A 16,409-nucleotide genomic window follows, 5' to 3' on the forward strand; every position below is an offset into this window, starting at 1 on the left:
TCTCCAATTTGTCCGCATCTTTCCTGAAATGTGGCGCCCAGAACTGGACACAATCCTCCAATTGAGGGCTAATCAGCACAGAGTAGAGCGGAAGAATTACTTCTTGTGTCTTCCTTACAATACTCCCGCTAATACAGCCCAGAATGATGTTTGCTTTTTTTTTTTTTTGCAACAGTGTTACACTGTTGACTCATATTTAGCTTGTGATACACTATGACCCCGACATCCCTTTCCACAGTACTCCTTCCTAGGGAGTCATTTCCCATTTTGTATGTGTGCAATTGATTGTTCCTTCCTAAGTGGAGTACTTTGCATTTGTCCTTATTGAATTTCATCCTATTTACTTCAGACCATTTCTCCAATTTGTCCAGATCATTTTGAATTTGTCCTCGAACTTTGTAAGTGCACTCTCTATGCCATTATATAAATCATTGATGAAGATATTGAACAGAACTATACCCAGAACCGATCCCTGCGGGACCCCACTCGTTAAGCCCTTCCAGCATGACCGTGAACCACTGATAACTACTTTCTGGGAATGGTTTTCCAACCAGTTATGCACCCACCTTATCGTAGCTCCATCTAGGTTGTATTTCCCTAGTTTTTTTATGAGAAGGTCATGGGAGATAGTATCAAAAGCCTTACTAAAGTCAAGATACGCCACATGTACCGTTTTCCCCCATCCACAAGGCTTGTTACCCTGTCAAAGAAAGCTGTCAGCTTGGTTTGACACGATTTGTTCTTGACAAATCCATGCTGACTATTACTTATCACCTTATTACTTTCTAGATGTTTGCAAATTGATTGCTTAATTATTTGCTCCATTATCTTTCTGGGTACAGAAGTTAAGCTGACTGGTCTGTAATTCCCCGGGTTGTTCTTATTTCCCTTTTTATAGATGGGCACTATATTTGCCCTTTTCCAGTCTTCTGGAATGTCTCCAGTCTTCCAGGACTTTTCAAAGATAATTGCTAATGGCTCAGATATCTCCTCAGTCAACTCCTTGAGTATTCTACGATGCATTTAATCAGGCCCTGGTGATTGAAGACATCTAACTTGTCTAAGTAATTTTTGACTTGTTCTTTCCCTATTTTAGACTCTGATCCTACCTCATTTTCACTGGCATTCACGACGTTAGACGTCCAATCACCACCAATCTTGGTGGAAACCGGAACAAAGAAGTCATTAAACACCCCTGCCATTTCCACATTTTCTGTTATTGTCTTTCCTCCGTCGTTGAGTAATGGGCCCACTCTGTCCTTGGTCTTCCTCTTGCTTATAATGTATTTGTAGAATGTTTTCTTGTTACCCTTTATGACCCTAGCTAGTTTGATCTCGTTTTGTGCCTTGGCCTTTCTAATTTTGTCCCTACATACTTGTGTTATTTGTTTATATTCATCCTTTGTAATTTGACTGAGTTTCCACTTTTTGTAGGGCTCTTTTTTGAGTTTTAGATCTTTGAAGATCTCCTGGTTAAGCCAAAAATAATGTTCTTTTTTCTGAGCTACTCTTTTCCCCCTGGAGAGACAAGCTGTGGGGTTTTTATGGACACAGTTACACACTGGTCCTGCAAACAGATTTAGGATTTACTGGCTAACCCTACTGGGGGAGAAGGCTGGTTGGAAAAACTATCACAGAAACCTTCTGCTGTCTGCTCCCCACCTACATTCTCTTCCCTGAGAGGCTGCTCCAAAGGGAACTGGCAGGTAAGTGGGCACTCCACAAACCTGGCACTAGAGGGACCATTGTTTGCTGGGAGTCCATCCAGGTGAATCCTTTATAGCCAGAAGTCAGGCTACAGTGAACTAAAGGAGGAATAATCAACCTGTGCTTAAGGCACAACTGGGAGCCAGAAGACCTGAGTTCTAGCCCGGGATCTGCCACAGCATGAGCAGGTTACTTAGAGCCCAATCCTGCCTTTGCCATGGGTTGAATTCCCACTGGAGGGGAGAAATGCTCCCCCTGCAAAGAGCCTGCAGGCTCAGGTCTGACTGGTTGTTGCCTTGGTTTCCCCATTTGTCAAATGATACTGACTAGCTCCCGGCAGGGAGTTCATCCCTGGAAAGGAAGGTGCAATGTATCAATGAAAATGCTGGGCTAGGAGTATGAGACCAGTTTGCCTCAAGGGCAAATTCACCCCAGGACCCTGCTTGGCAAGAGAGGAGTTTGGTGTCATTCTTCATTTGATCTTTACATTAATACCCAGCAACCTATAGGTTCAGCTGCAGCTTCTGACCCACTCTGGGCTGCCTGCTGCTGTGGGATGCTGGTACTGGTACCATGGCCAGTACCTGACAGGACGGGGATTACACAAAACGGCAGCTATGGACAAACTTTGCCAAGTGAGGGCTGCACTAGGAATGTCAGGGCCAGACCCCATGTCACATGAACTGTGCCCAGCAGCACTGTACCCAGGCTCCCATGGCACCAGGCTGGGGTAATTCTTTGTAGAGACATCTGGAAGACACACTGCCCCTGGGGGCAGTCATGCTCCCTGGCTTCAGAAAGTCAGCAGCCTAGACACCGCGGACTCAGGGCCCTGTAATCACTGCAGCTCACCCGCCACACGGCATCTTCCAGGATGAAATCTCCTTCTCAGTCCCCATCTGACCTTGTCTCAGTGGAGACACGGCGCCAGCATTTGTTCTGTGTGCATGGATGGGCCACTTGATGGCTAAGCATCCTGCTGATGCAAGTATGATGCTCTTTCTCAGCTCTGCGCGCTGCAGACGGCCCCTAGGTGTTGGCTGAAAAGATTTGTCAGATTCAGTGCACAGCCTGGGCATGACGGGGCTGTGACGGGATACATGAGCAGGTCGTTGTCTGCAGAGCAGTACACAGCTCTGTGTGGCTGCTATGAACTGAGGTTCACTAGCATGCAAGGAAAGATGGCCCCATCTTGGGCTGCTGGGTGCCATCTCGTATGGGGTGTTCCCATTAAACAATGGGAGAGCTACAATCGGGATCAAGCTGTCCTTCCTGCTGGCTGCGCTACACTGTTAAATGAGCAGCCATCAGTCACTACTGACCGGCGTCACCGGAGCCCATTTACTGGCTAGCAGGGAAACGGACGACAGTGATGTGATTGTTTGTTTGTGTGGCACTGAGGATAGCGGGTCTGATCTCCCCGGGAGGCAGCTCCCCAGCCAGCTAGGGCCTTAATGACCCAAATCAAGAGAACCCAGAACAACGCGTCCCTTGCTTGCTGCAAAATGCGTCACGTCACACACACACTGGTGCAGTGCCCAAGTTGTGCATGCAGCTGTGCCTTAGAACAAAGCATGGCAAGTCTAATCTCAAAGCAACCAAGGCCAGGATGACGGCAGCCGAGAGGAAATCTCATAGCACTTCCCGCACCACTGAAATGCAGCCAGCTCTGGGGTGGAACATGACAGCTGTTAAGAACATGAATCAATGCCATCCAGCATTTCAGGGCAGGAAGTGAAAGAGAATCCTGCACACAAATGGCAGGGAGGATGTTGGAAGCAGAATGGAATGAGATAATTTGGAATTTGGCCAGGATGGCAGGGTTCACATTCCAGCCCATGTGAAAATGGTCTTTTAGTGAGTACAGAAACACAGTATTCACTGTCATACAAACGAACTAAGGCAATGACAGCATTTGCTCTTCAATAGACATAACGCCTTTTAAACATAAATCTCTTTGGAACTCTCTAGATAGGCTTTTGTAGCTATAACATGGTGAGCCGGTGTGACAACTTTTTCTGTGCTGAAGGAGCAAATACACGGAGCTACTTTCTCCAGGACCCTCTGTGCAGCTGGAAGTCAAGAGAAGTAGCTACAAGCAATGTGGGAAGGCTGCCTCCAGGGGACTGAAATGAAAACCAGGGAAACAAAGGATTCCCAGACGACTCCCCTTACCCCACCCAGAGAAAGCCCAGGCATTGCAGAAAGCTATATTTATGACTCAGTAGGGGTCACTCCCCCATCTTAGTTAGTACAGGTCCCACTGCCCCAGCACAACACAAGGGGTGCTGTGGTACAGAGAGGTGTGTGTGATTTAGTATGGGGTGCTCTCCTCTTTGAGTCAGTAGTGTATTGATACCTCAGTGTGATGCTAGGGGGTGCTGTGCTACCGGGTGTGTGTGTGTGTGTGTGTGTGTGTGAGTGTGAGTAGGTGCTGTTCACTTGTGCTCATTTGGCATCCCAGGGCACAGTTCACTAGAGTCATTCGTCCTGGTTCGTGGGAAAACTCTTCCCCCGGCAGTGTCAGCTGCATATGGGGTTCTTCACTTTTCCTCCTACACACCATGTGTAGCCTTTGCTGATAGGGAATGTGTTGCCACGCTCAGCCCAGAGGTGGCTGCGTTTCAGTGGCAGGTGAATGATCCATAAACAAAGTGCTTTAAGCAGACTCCGTGCACTGCTCGCGATTCCCTCTGGGGTTGGCACACCTTGTGGCCAACACCTGTCCTACTGAAGCCAGTGTTGTGCAATCACAGTCAGCTCTGGGGAGGGTCTAACATCATGCAGCTGCCTGCTTCTGAGCAGGAGACTTGTGAGTGTGGGACAAGCCCCAATCCCTATGCAGAGGGGCCTTTGCTTCCCATGGAGGTTCTGTCCTCAAAACAATCCCTGACTGTGACAGCCCGGTTGCTCTGTTCCCCCAGGGGGAGGCCTAACTCCGGGGAGGGCAGACAGCAGGCTCAAGCCTAGGCACCTCTTGCACCTATCTGACAGAAACTCTGCTTCGAGGGAACCTCCCTTCCACTGGGTTTAGGCAGCCCCATGCCCACTGCTGGCGCCACTGCAATCAAAATAGATACGGTCTGGGTTAGACCCACAGACTAACATGGAGCACTACCAGAGGTGCCATTTTCTCACAAGAGGTGAAACCAAGACCCTGGTCTCTTGTGTTCGTTACAGATCTGGTAGCATTTCTTACAGCTTAGGGCACAACCCTGGTGTCTCGGACAAATTCTAATGTGGGTGATTGTAAACGTGCCTCCCTAGATCACCCTCTGCATTTTCACTTAGACACCGTATTCTTCACTTCCTGTCCTAAAGTGTTATGCAGCCTTGCTGTGAGCTGCTGTGCTCCACCCCAGAGGCGGCTGCATTCCAGTACTGACTGAAATGATTGCCACATGACCTGTATTGTACCCCCCAAGAAGGATGTGAGGCGGCAATAGATAAAGTGCTTTGAGATCCTGAGGTGGAAGATTCCATAGGAATTAATCCATGATTATTAATTATTATTAATAACGTACCTGGCTCATTCTACACTCTGGCACGTGGACAGATCTCAGCAATGTCCATTCCCCTGACCTACCCAGCTTCACAAAGAATTCAGGAAGCAATAAAAATGCTACCAGAGATGTCAGTTCGCTATATTAAAAACTCCCCAACATCCAATGTCATTAGGCGCTGTCTGGAGATGGAAACGTGCCTCCGGGGACAGTGATTTGCCATAGCCTCAGAGCTGGCCTTTCCGGGCCACAACTACACAGTGCGGGCAGGTTATCAGGATGCAGGAGAGATCAGGGCGTCCCATCTAGCAGGATGTGGGAGTGCAACTGGACTGCGGTTTGGAGCCTGATGGACGATTCCTGGCTGCTGACAGTCGATTGATAGTGCAACTGACAGGAAACGCTGGGAGCGGAATCAGGATGTGGGAATAATAAGGGGAATGAGCAGATGTCCCTGTAGTTACAGCAAGGGCTGCAGGGAATCCAGGGATGGAATAAGTGGCTTAGCCAGCAGCCCCACATAGCTCTGAATGCTGGTGAGAGCACCCGGGCTGGCTGTGCCTGCAAACCTGGAGGACTTCGCTGTGGCCAGCAAGCATTTGGCAAGCTGGAATTGAGGCCTCTCCCTTAGGCCTCCAAATGGTCAGGAAGGCTGCTTGTTAATGGCTGTCTGGCTCCTAAGAGTGCCTGTAGTCACACCAGCTTGTGGTGTGAGCCTGTCAACTCTGGTAAGCTAAGTAGGGTCAGGCTGGCTCAGTGCTTGAATTGGAAACATCTAACGGATTCTCAGGCAGTGCTGCTGTGCCTGACAGGACTGTGCTGGGGTTGGGAGCTCTAGCTGCTGATTGGATGGAAGCCATTTCGGATACCTAAATGGGAAATGCTAAAGAACCTTCCAAACCCGTAGTATCCCCACTGCTGTAGGCTCACTTGCCCCACTGTACAAAGGCACCATGCATCCCCTGTTCAGCCTCAAATGATGCAGCTGCCCTGCCCTAAAGTGCACAATTGTCTCCAAATGAGTCAGTGGGCCCCCTTCCCCTTCCATTCAGCAGACCCAGGTGGCTGTATACATCACTACACCCCTACACTCAGCACTGACATGCAGCCCCCTCTGGGGCAGGAGAAGGCTGCTTTGGAGAGAAAAATCATAGTAAATAGCTAGATAAACCCCTGAGGAACCAGCACTTGGGTGTGAAATGTGTCTAGATGTGGCCCCATCAAGGACATGACACCCTCTCCTCTTGAATCCCAGGTGTAACCCTGCTAACATGCAGCAGAGAGTCTACCCGGAGGGCATGGTAGGTTCAAACGCATGATGCCTGCTGCTTTCGGCCTGTGGGGCATGATCTCCCTGGTGGTGGTGGTGGGGGTGTCCCAACCTCCCGGAGTGCTTCACCCCACTGATCCACAGTGCATCTGACCCCACCACACTGACCCACTGTAGCCAATTATTTCAAATTTCTTTGCGCAGCGCTGGGCTGGCAGCCCCAGCCAGAGAGGAAATGTGAAATAATAGCAGCCAAGAAACTGACTTGAATGTCAATTCCACTGCTGGTAGGCTCCCTGCTGTGAAATTGAGCCCCTCCCAGCTGTGTTCCCTGTGCAGCTGTCAGTGCCCCACCCTATAGTAACGGGGGAAAAGTGTGTGTTGCAAATGTCAATGTATGCAAAACTGTAGGCTGTGCAAAGTAAGCGAATGAAAATCAAAACTGCACTGGAAGCCTCATATTGCAGGATCTGCAATTTCTGCAATATCACAAATGAAGAAGGGCCTTATTTACCACACTATTTCCACAGGGAGAGGAGAACAACCCCCAGCTGACGGAAGGATTGCTAGCTGAAGGAAACTGCTCAGCAAGAGCAGGCTGTAGCTGTTTCTTGCATTGACACCCCGAGTAGGAGAGCAAATGCGAGAGAATGAATGGGGGGATGACCTTGCCCAGAGAAAACATGTCCGAACGAGACAGACACCTCAGGGAACAAGAGCAGAAGAGCGTGACCTGGGGCCTACCTCTTCTGAAGATCTATCCATCCATAGAGCTACCTGTCCCTCCAGCCACAGTATCTATACAGACGTGCTTTAGTCAAACACAAGTTACTGGGCTCAATGTGCGGGGTTATTGGCTGAAATTCTCTGGCCTCTTACACTGGAGCTCAGGTTAGATGATCTAATAGACCCTTCTGGCTTTGAGCTGCCTGTCTATCCTGTACTCACTACTGTGGGATCTGGCGCTGCGTCATGGAGCTGCTCGGACAGATACTGTAATGACCTGAACTGAAGAGCATTTGTAATCATGGACCATTGTGCCAAGAGTCTGGGCTGGGCCGTTTCTCCCCAGCTGGCCAGTGGGATGGCCTGTAGAATCTACTGCAGTATTAGCTTCTCTGGGATGCTGCAGACTCTGTCAGGATCCACGATAACACTCGCCTCCGAGCCTCTCACTCCATTGAACAGAACTCAGGGCAGTCCCATGGCTGGTGAAAGCGTAGAATGATGTGGGGGAAGGTGTGCAGCAGTAGCACAGGTTAGACCTGCCCACATGACTGGGGCACTGGATCGCCGAACTTCTGTGCCGCAGCAAGGCTAGATTTTCATTCTGCAAGGAGGCATCAAGTGCTAGACACCAAACAGCACCCTCCAGCTGCCTGGCCATTTCCCTGAGCTGCTGCATTGCTAGCCCAGCAGAGACAAAAGCCAGCACCCTGCTGCTGCCTGGCTCCTGGTTAACCACATAAGATAAGGGGACCAGCCCCACCACTACCTCACTGGCAGTAAGCAGACAAGGTTTCCCTGCTTCTCTCTCCTTGGCTCTCTCTCTCCCTTTCTAATGAAGTTGAACCTCTAGATGGATCACCTCAGTCTCATTGCTGATGCAGAGTAAATGTGGCTCTCACTGTGGCTCAGCTCTTGAGCTGAGTGACTGGGGGTGTGCTGTGAGACACCGCGAGAGAGTGTAACTTTCCCAGAGGAGCGTAGAATGGGGGTATTCTCTGTGGGAACGGTCTGGAGATACCTGCCATTTGGGCTGGCACATCTCAAAGGCAAAATATTTGCTCATCAGACAACTGTTAGCCAGGGAGCCCTTCCAGGGATGGAGGGGTTAGCTGCATCCAGAGAGAGGCTGAAGTGCGTTCACCAGAGGGGTGGAAATTCCTCCCCTTCTATTAAAAACTGGGGGTGAGATTAACACTTCTTATCAGGGCAGGATTCCTTTGGCCCTGGGAGCAGCCAGCCTGATGGGATGTCATGATGCTGGGGAGGGGAAGTATCCAGGACAGCACAGTGACTTGTCAGGTGTACCCCAGGCCCCATCATGGTGGCATCTCATCCCTAATTACATCACAACAGCAGCTGGTGCTGGTTACATGCAAAGGACACTGGCATTCTAACCTTTGCAGGATAAAAGGCCGATCCCCTTGCAGGTCCCTGCCCCCACAGCATGTTCTCCCTCTCGCCTTCTGCCTCTCCCGGTCACATATGCTCTCTTTGCCCTGCACGCACTCTCTCAGCCTGGAAAATGCTTTCCAGGCCTTGCCATGGCTGGATTCCCTGCAGAGGGCTCTAACTAAAGCACCAACAGTTCTGCCATCTTTTAGCCCTGCCAACCCATCTCAAGGGAGCTAATGGGCTCCTGAGGACTCATGTAGAACCAGCCCATATGCACAGGCCAACGTGCTCTTCCATATTCCCCAAAGAGAGCCTGCAGGCCAGAGGAACAGAAAAGCTACAGCCGGCTGCTCTCTGTTATGGCAGGAGATTACCACAGGTAATAGGGCAGAAATCCATGCTCCTATACTCGAGGGTTAAATTACCTCTTACTGAACAAAAGAAAAGGAGTACTTGTGGCACCTTAGAGACTAACACATTTATTTGAGCATAAGCTTTCGTGAGCTACAGCTCACTTCATCGGATGCATTCGGTGGAAAATACAGTGGGGAGATTTATATACACACACAGAGAACATGAAACAATGGGTTTTATCATACACACTGTAAGGAGAGTGATCACTTAAGATGAGCTATTACCAGCAGGAAGGAGCGGGGGAAGGAGGAAAACCTTTTGTGATGATAATCAAGGTGGGCCATTTCCAGCAGTTAACATGAACATTTGAGGAACAGTGAGGGGTGGGGTGGGGGGAGAAATAACATGGGGAAATAGTTTTACTTTATGTAATGATTCATCCACTCCCAATCTCTATTCAAGCCGAAGTTAATTGTATCCAGTTTGCAAATTAATTCCAATTCAGCAGTCTCTTGTTGGAGGATATAAAGACAGATAGCTTCCATCCCACCATCAACCTCAGCCTGGACAAGTCCACATAAGAGATCCACTTCCTGGACACTACGGTGCTAATAAGCAATGGTCACATAAACACCACCCTATATCGGAAACTTACTGACCGCTATTCCTACCTACATGCCTCTAGCTTTCATCCAGATCACACCACACAATCCATTGTCTACAGCCAAGTTCTACGATGTAACCGTATTTGCTCCAACCCCTCAGACAGAGACGAACACCTACAAGATCTCTATCAAGCATTCTTACAACTACAATATCCACCTGCTGAAGTGAAGAAACAGATTGACAGAGCCAGAAGAGTACCCAGAAGTCACCTACTACAGGACAGGCCCAACAAAGAAAACAACAGAACGCCACTAGCCATCACCTTCAGCCCCCAACTAAAACCTCTCCAACGCATCATCAAGGATCTACAACCTATCCTGAAGGACGACCCTTCACTCTCACAGATCTTGGGAGACAGGCCAGTCCTTGCTTATAGACAGCCCCCCAACCTGAAGCAAATACTCACCAGCAACCACACACCACACAACAGAACCACTAACCCAGGAACCTATCCTTGCAACAAAGCCCGTTGCCAACTCTGTCCACATATCTATTCAGGGGATACCATCATAGGGCCTAATCACATCAGCCACACTATCAGAGGCTCGTTCACCTGCGCATCTACCAATATGATATATGCCATCATGTGCCAGCAATGCCCCTCTGCCATGTACATTGGTCAAACTGGACAGTCTCTTCGTAAAAGAATAAATGGACACAAAGCAGACGTCAAGAATTATAACATTCAAAAACCAGTCGGAGAACACTTCACTCTCAGGTCTGTAATTGAGTGACCGGAGAGATTGGCTATCCTTCTACAAAAAAACTTCAAAAACGGACTCCAACGAGAGACTGCTGAATTGGAATTAATTTGCAAAGTGGATACAATTAACTTAGTTTTACTTTTTGTAATGACCCATCCACTCCCAGTCTCTATTCAAGCCTATTTCCCCATGTTATTTCTCCCCCCACCCCACCCCTCTCTGTTCCTCAAACGTTCTTGTTAACTGCTGGAAATGGCCCACCTTGATTATCATCACAAAAGGTTTTCCTCCTTCCCCCGCTCCTTCCTGCTGGTAATAGCTCATCTTAAGTGATCACTCTCCTGACAGTGTGTATGATAAAACCCATTGTTTCTTGTTCTCTGTGTGTGTATATAAATCTCCCCACTGTATTTTCCACTGAATGCATCCGATGAAGTGAGCTGTAGCTCACGAAAGCTTATGCTCAAATAAATTTGTTAGTCTCTAAGGTGCCACAAGTACTCCTTTTCTTTTTTGCGAATACAGACTAACATGGCTGCTATTCTGAAACCTCTTTCTGAACAGAACGAGATGGAGCCATGTGTGCTAGAGGGTTGTAGAGGTTGGACACCCTGGCTAGCAGGGGATGTCTGTTGATGACCCGTGATGTGTTAAATGGAGAGATTTGGCCTGGCTTATGCATCACTAAGAGCACCACAGAAATCAAAGTCCTGTCTAAGATGTTCAGTCCCATCTAGTCCATCCTTGAAGGGGTGATGGGACATTCCCTACGAGGCTTGGACAGGTCTGCTTTGAAGTGTCTCTAGTGAGGATGCTCCTCCCACTTCTCTGGGACAGTACTCCCCATGCATGGACACTGGTGACTTATTCCTGGCTGGGAGGTTCCTGGGCAAGAATCTGAGCCAGATAGATTCAGCAGCTTCCCAAGGTCACAAAATGAGTGTATGGCCAAACCAGCACTTGTACCCAGTTCCCCTGATTTCCAGCCCCTTGGTTGTACGCACAGGGCTAACTGGCCTCCCTCTGCCAGCACTCTGTATCCAACTTTTCCATAGTATGTGAACTCAGTTCGTACCTAGAGTTGCCAATCCTCCTAGTTTGGCCAGGAGTATCCCGGAATCAGGCTCAATCTGCCAGAGGCCACTGAAGCCCACCCGGAAGATTTCAGGCTGCTAAAAGTCCGGTGGTGCAGCGGGGCTAAGGCAGGCTCCCTACCTGCCCTGGCTCCATGCCGCTCCCGGAAGCGGCGACATGTCCTAAGAGGAGGCGCAGTCAGGGGGGTATCTGCGCACTGCTCCCGCCCTGAGCACTGACTCCGCAGCTCCCATTGGCCTGGAATTTGGCCTGCACCCAAACTCCCTCCCAGAGCCCACACCCCCTCCTGCACTACAACCAGAGCCCCCACCCTGCACCCCCTCCCACACCACAACCCCTTCCCCAGCCCTGAGCCCCCTCCTGCATCCAAACTCCCTTTTAGAGTCTGCACCCCGCATCCCCTCCCATACCCCAACCCCCTGCCCCAGCCCTGAGCCCCCTCCTGCATCCAAACTCCCTTTTAGAGCCTGCACCCTGCACCCCCTCTCGCACCGCAATCCCTTCCCCAGCCCTGAGCCCCCTCCTGCATCCAAACTCCATTCCAGAGGCTGCATCCCTCATCCCTTCCCACATCACAACCCCCTGCCCCAGCCCACAACCCCCTTCTATACCCAAACTCCCTCCCAGAGCCTGCACCCTGCACCCCTCCCATACCACAGCCTCCTGCTAGAGCCCTGAGCCCCCTCCCGCACCCAAACTCCCTCCGAGAGCCCACACCCCTCACCCCCTCCCATACCCCAACCCCCTGCCCCAGCCCAGAACCCCCTTCTATACCCAAACTCCCTCCCAGAGCCTGCACCCTGCACCCCCTCCCATACCACAGCCTCCTGCTAGAGCCCTGAGCCCCCTCCCGCACCCAACCTCCCTCCCAGAGCCCACACCCCTCACCCCCTCCCACACCCCAACCCCCTGACCCAGCCCAGAGCCCCCTTCTGCACCCAAACTCCCTCTCAGAGCCCGCACCCCACACCCCTCCCGCACCACAACCAGAGCCCACACCCTGCATCCCCTCCCGCACCACAACCACCTGCCCCAGCCCTGAGCTCCCTCCCTCACCCAAACTCCCTGCTCCAGGCTCAGCCTGCAGCCCCCTCCCACACTCTGAACTCCTTGGTTCCACCCCCCAGCCCAGAGCCCCCACCCCATCCCACACCTCAACCCCCTACCTCAGCCCAGTGAAAGTCTGTGAGGGTGGGGGAGAGCGAGCGACGGAGGGAGGGGGGGCTGAAGTGAGCGGGGGGCAAAGCCTCAGAGAAGGGGTGGGGCAGGGGTGTGGCCCTGGGAAGGGGTGGGGTAGGGAGTGAAACAAGGGTGTTTGGGTTTGTGTGTTTAAACAGTTGGCAACCCTATACCTGCAGCACACAGCTTGATAACCCTTATCTTGGCCAACCTTGTTAGTGGGAACTGAAACTGCTACTCGTGTTCATACAAACAGCTAGCTCTTTGAAACACTGAGGGCTGGATTCTGCCCCCATTACTCATTCTGAGAAGCTCTTTATTCCATGAGCAGCCCTGTGCGGTACTATGCAGTGTGAGTCAATGAGACAGAATCTGTCCCTAAGCTATCTCTCTTTATATCCTGCAGCAGTGAGTTCCACAGGCTGCCTATGTGCTACCTTTATCCATTCTAAACGTGTGACCATCTCACTGAGCACTCCCTGGCTCTTGTGCCACAAGATGGGGTATGTAGGAGACTGATCCATCTTCTCTCTGCTCTGTGATTTCATAGCCCTCCTCTCACTCGCCACTCTCCAAACTAGTATGCCCCAGATCTCACCTGTGATGCACAAGGTCACTTGAGTTTATGAGCAGACTGTGTGTCTCTCACTGTTTTTTTGAATGAGATCCCCTTATGGGATCCCCCACCTCTATTACCAGCTGCCCTTGCCAGGCTCTTTGCTATCTCTGCTGTGTCCTGTTGGAGAGGGGACAATGAGGTTGTTAACTCAGATTTAGAGAATGGCCATTGTCCTACTTCTTTATTGTTCTTCATCCTATTGTTAATACAACTGAACCTCTTCTTGGCCCTACTGACTATGATGAATGGTGATCAGACTCCTTCCCTGAGATGCTTTACTATGTATTGGGTATGCGGGAAATTAATTCTCCTCCTACACAGGCTGGGTCAGTGTCCACCCTACTCTTGCTGGCTCCGCTGGCCCCTGCCTGCCATATGAGAGGTTAGGACTGATCCCACGTTACTAGTTGTTCCTTGCAGATGCTCCCACCGTGAGCTCTGTGCTGCTGCTGCTCTGTGTCCTGGAGAGGGATTAGGCAGAGAGCCGATGCTCAGCAGACTGGGCTGGCGGATTATAAAGCTGGAATCAATGGGAAGGCTTTAAATACTGACACACTCGGCCGCTCAGCTGTGATTAACAAGCCAGCAATTGTTGGTGAGCCTGACCTTGGCCGCGCAGCCGCCTCAGTGCAGCATGGACACTTGTTCTACAACGTTAATCCTGATACGAGAGAGCTGGTGCATGCTCTGGCATCTGCGTGGCCCCGGAGGCAGCCAGGCTCCAAGAAGGGAGGGATGGATGTGCTGTATTCAGTGGTGTACCCTTACCTGAGGCCAGGGCCCCTGTGGCCCTGTGGCCCAGCTCCAGTCCCAGACAATGGGGCTCCCGTTGCGTCCCACAGCCAGACAGCTCACACTGTTGGGGAGGGCTCTCCTCTCCTGTGTTTATGCCTTGGGGATCCTTGGAGGTAGTGCTTGCCTGGCTGGGCCACATGTACTGGGCTTCCCCCGTAGGGTTCCTGCTTGCTCAGCTCTTCCCCTGGTGCTCGGACCAGGTTGCTCTCCTTCTCCAATCCCCTCTACCACACCAGACCTTAGCACTGTCCTTTTTCTCCTCATCTCCCTCCCCGGCTTATGCTCAGTGCCTAAGGTGGGCTCCCACCCCCCATTCCCAAGGCCTGCTCTCGGACTCTATTCTCATTCTCTCCCTTGCCCGGGGCCCCACCCCAGGCTTGGCTGACTTCACCCCCAGAAAGCTGAGAGCCAGGACTCACTCCCCACTCCCCCTTGCACCAGGATTCCATGTGTGAAGGGAGGGGGGTCAGGAACCCTTACCAGGAACATGAGGGTCTTCCAAGCCGGTGGGGATTTTCCACTGATCGACCTGCAGCTTGAGGGCGTTGACCTCGTCGATGTCTCCAGGCACTCTGTGCAGAAAAGAAACGCCCACAGATTTCAGACTCGGTCCACCTGGGGTTACAACTGGATGCTGAAAGCCAATTACTTTGGCTGAGGCCAGAGTCCCTGTTATAGACAGAATCTGGAGAAACACTTAGATACCTCAACGATGAGCACTTTAAACATACTGCCTGCCTGAGTCTGCACAAAGACTGAATCAACAGCTGAGAGGGGGGAATACTACCTTCGTCAGATTAATGGTATGTTAACGCTTAAACCTAAAGATGACAACAGTCCACTTTTCAAACATACAGACCAGAGGCTGCCCACGTGGAAAAGTGTGCACAGAGGTGAGCATCTCACATGCATTATTATGGTGTCTGGGCATATACACTTTGTGATTGAACACACATGGCTATTTAGATGCCTCACTACTAACTACATGTGTATTGTGCTTGGATATTGTGGTTGCAGGAGCTGTGGAAGCACCTTGTATAGCTCACTACTGTCTGCACAGATTTGCCTTAGAACTCCTGCTCCTCCAGCTTGGGAATACATGCTACTAACTGGCAGCATTAGCTATTTCCCTGCTGGTCACTTGAGCACAGCCATGCAGCTCTTTGGGGCTATTGCTGGATCTTGGGCATGTGGGGGGGTTTGGGATTGTGGGAGGAGCTTGAGTAGATGGTCACTGCTATGTACTTGTGATGCACTGGACCTCAAAGTAGCTCCCTGTAACCCCCATATTAATATGGTTGTGATATTTCATACACAGCATGCAATGTAAGATACCATATGAAAGATCATGATCTGCTGAAACTCATTGTTCTGTCAAAATCTGTATATCGTTAGTGTGCATGAAGTGATGAGAGTTTGTTGCATGATTGTTATTGAAATAGGTTGTGAGTTTGGGAGATGCCCACTCCTAGCTCTCCAGTGGCAACAAAAGAGGTGACCCATGCCCAAATGAGCATTAAGCAACCACCACAAGTCATGGACCAGCAAGGAAATTGTAAACAAGAGATTTACAATTCTGTAAGAGACAGTTGCACAAGTACCACACAATGAGGATTCCTCAACTCTGTGACTCAGCCATCCCCACCAGGACATGTCTGGGCCAGTATCTTCCCTGGGCCATGAATTGAGAGTATAAAGTAGGGACAGTGGCATCATGAGACCCACCTCTCTCCTCCCTCACCTACACTGAAGGCAACAAGAATGGTGGGTAGACAAAGACTTTGAACTGAGGAGACTGGGTCCAGGCTGAGAAGGAAATTCAGCCTATGTATTAAGAACTGTAACCTGCCTGCGACGACCAGTGGGGTGAGAAAAACTGTTTGATCCAAATCTTGCTTAGTCTAATAGAGTTTAGGATTTAGACTGTGATTTTACTTTTATTTCTTAGGTAACTAGCTCTGACCCTTATGCCTATCACTTATAATCACTTATAAAGCTATCTTTCTGTAGGTAATAAACTTATTTTAATGTTTTATCTTTACCAGTGGGTTTGTCTACAGTGCTTGGGGAATCTGCTCAGATTGCAAAGGCTGGTGCATGTCCACTATCCTTTGACAAAGTGGCAAACTAATTAATGAGCTTGCAAGAGAAGATCTTGAGCAGTGTAAGATGGTACATTTCTGGGTGCAAGGCTAGAGGCTGGGGGGATTCGTTGGTGTTTCCCTGTGGACGGTTCATGAGTGGCCTGGAGAACATTCATGCAGTTTAGTTGGGTATGTCTCTGCATGCTGGAGGCTGAGGGATAACAGCACCTGGAGGGGTTTGCTGCCTGTCATTAGCAAAGCATTGTGAGAGACAGCCCAGGCTGCAGAGTTCAGGGGGCACAGTGGTCCCAC

The 16,409-nt window shown here is 50.4% G+C and overlaps 1 protein-coding gene across 3 annotated transcripts in view; it reads right to left on the reverse strand.

The window, feature by feature from the left end:
- The window catches only part of ARHGAP39 (Rho GTPase activating protein 39), a 430,201-nt gene that overhangs the window by 15,266 nt on the left and 398,526 nt on the right, over positions 1–16,409 (reverse strand). For all 3 annotated transcript variants that reach the window (XM_038392930.2, XM_038392931.2, XM_038392929.2), the window contains one exon: positions 14,494–14,585. In XM_038392930.2, the coding sequence (XP_038248858.1) occupies positions 14,494–14,585 (92 nt within the window). The remainder of the gene's footprint in view (positions 1–14,493; positions 14,586–16,409) is intronic.

This window comes from Dermochelys coriacea, chromosome 2 (assembly GCF_009764565.3).
Source record: "Dermochelys coriacea isolate rDerCor1 chromosome 2, rDerCor1.pri.v4, whole genome shotgun sequence".
NCBI classification, from domain to species: Eukaryota; Metazoa; Chordata; order Testudines; family Dermochelyidae; genus Dermochelys; species Dermochelys coriacea.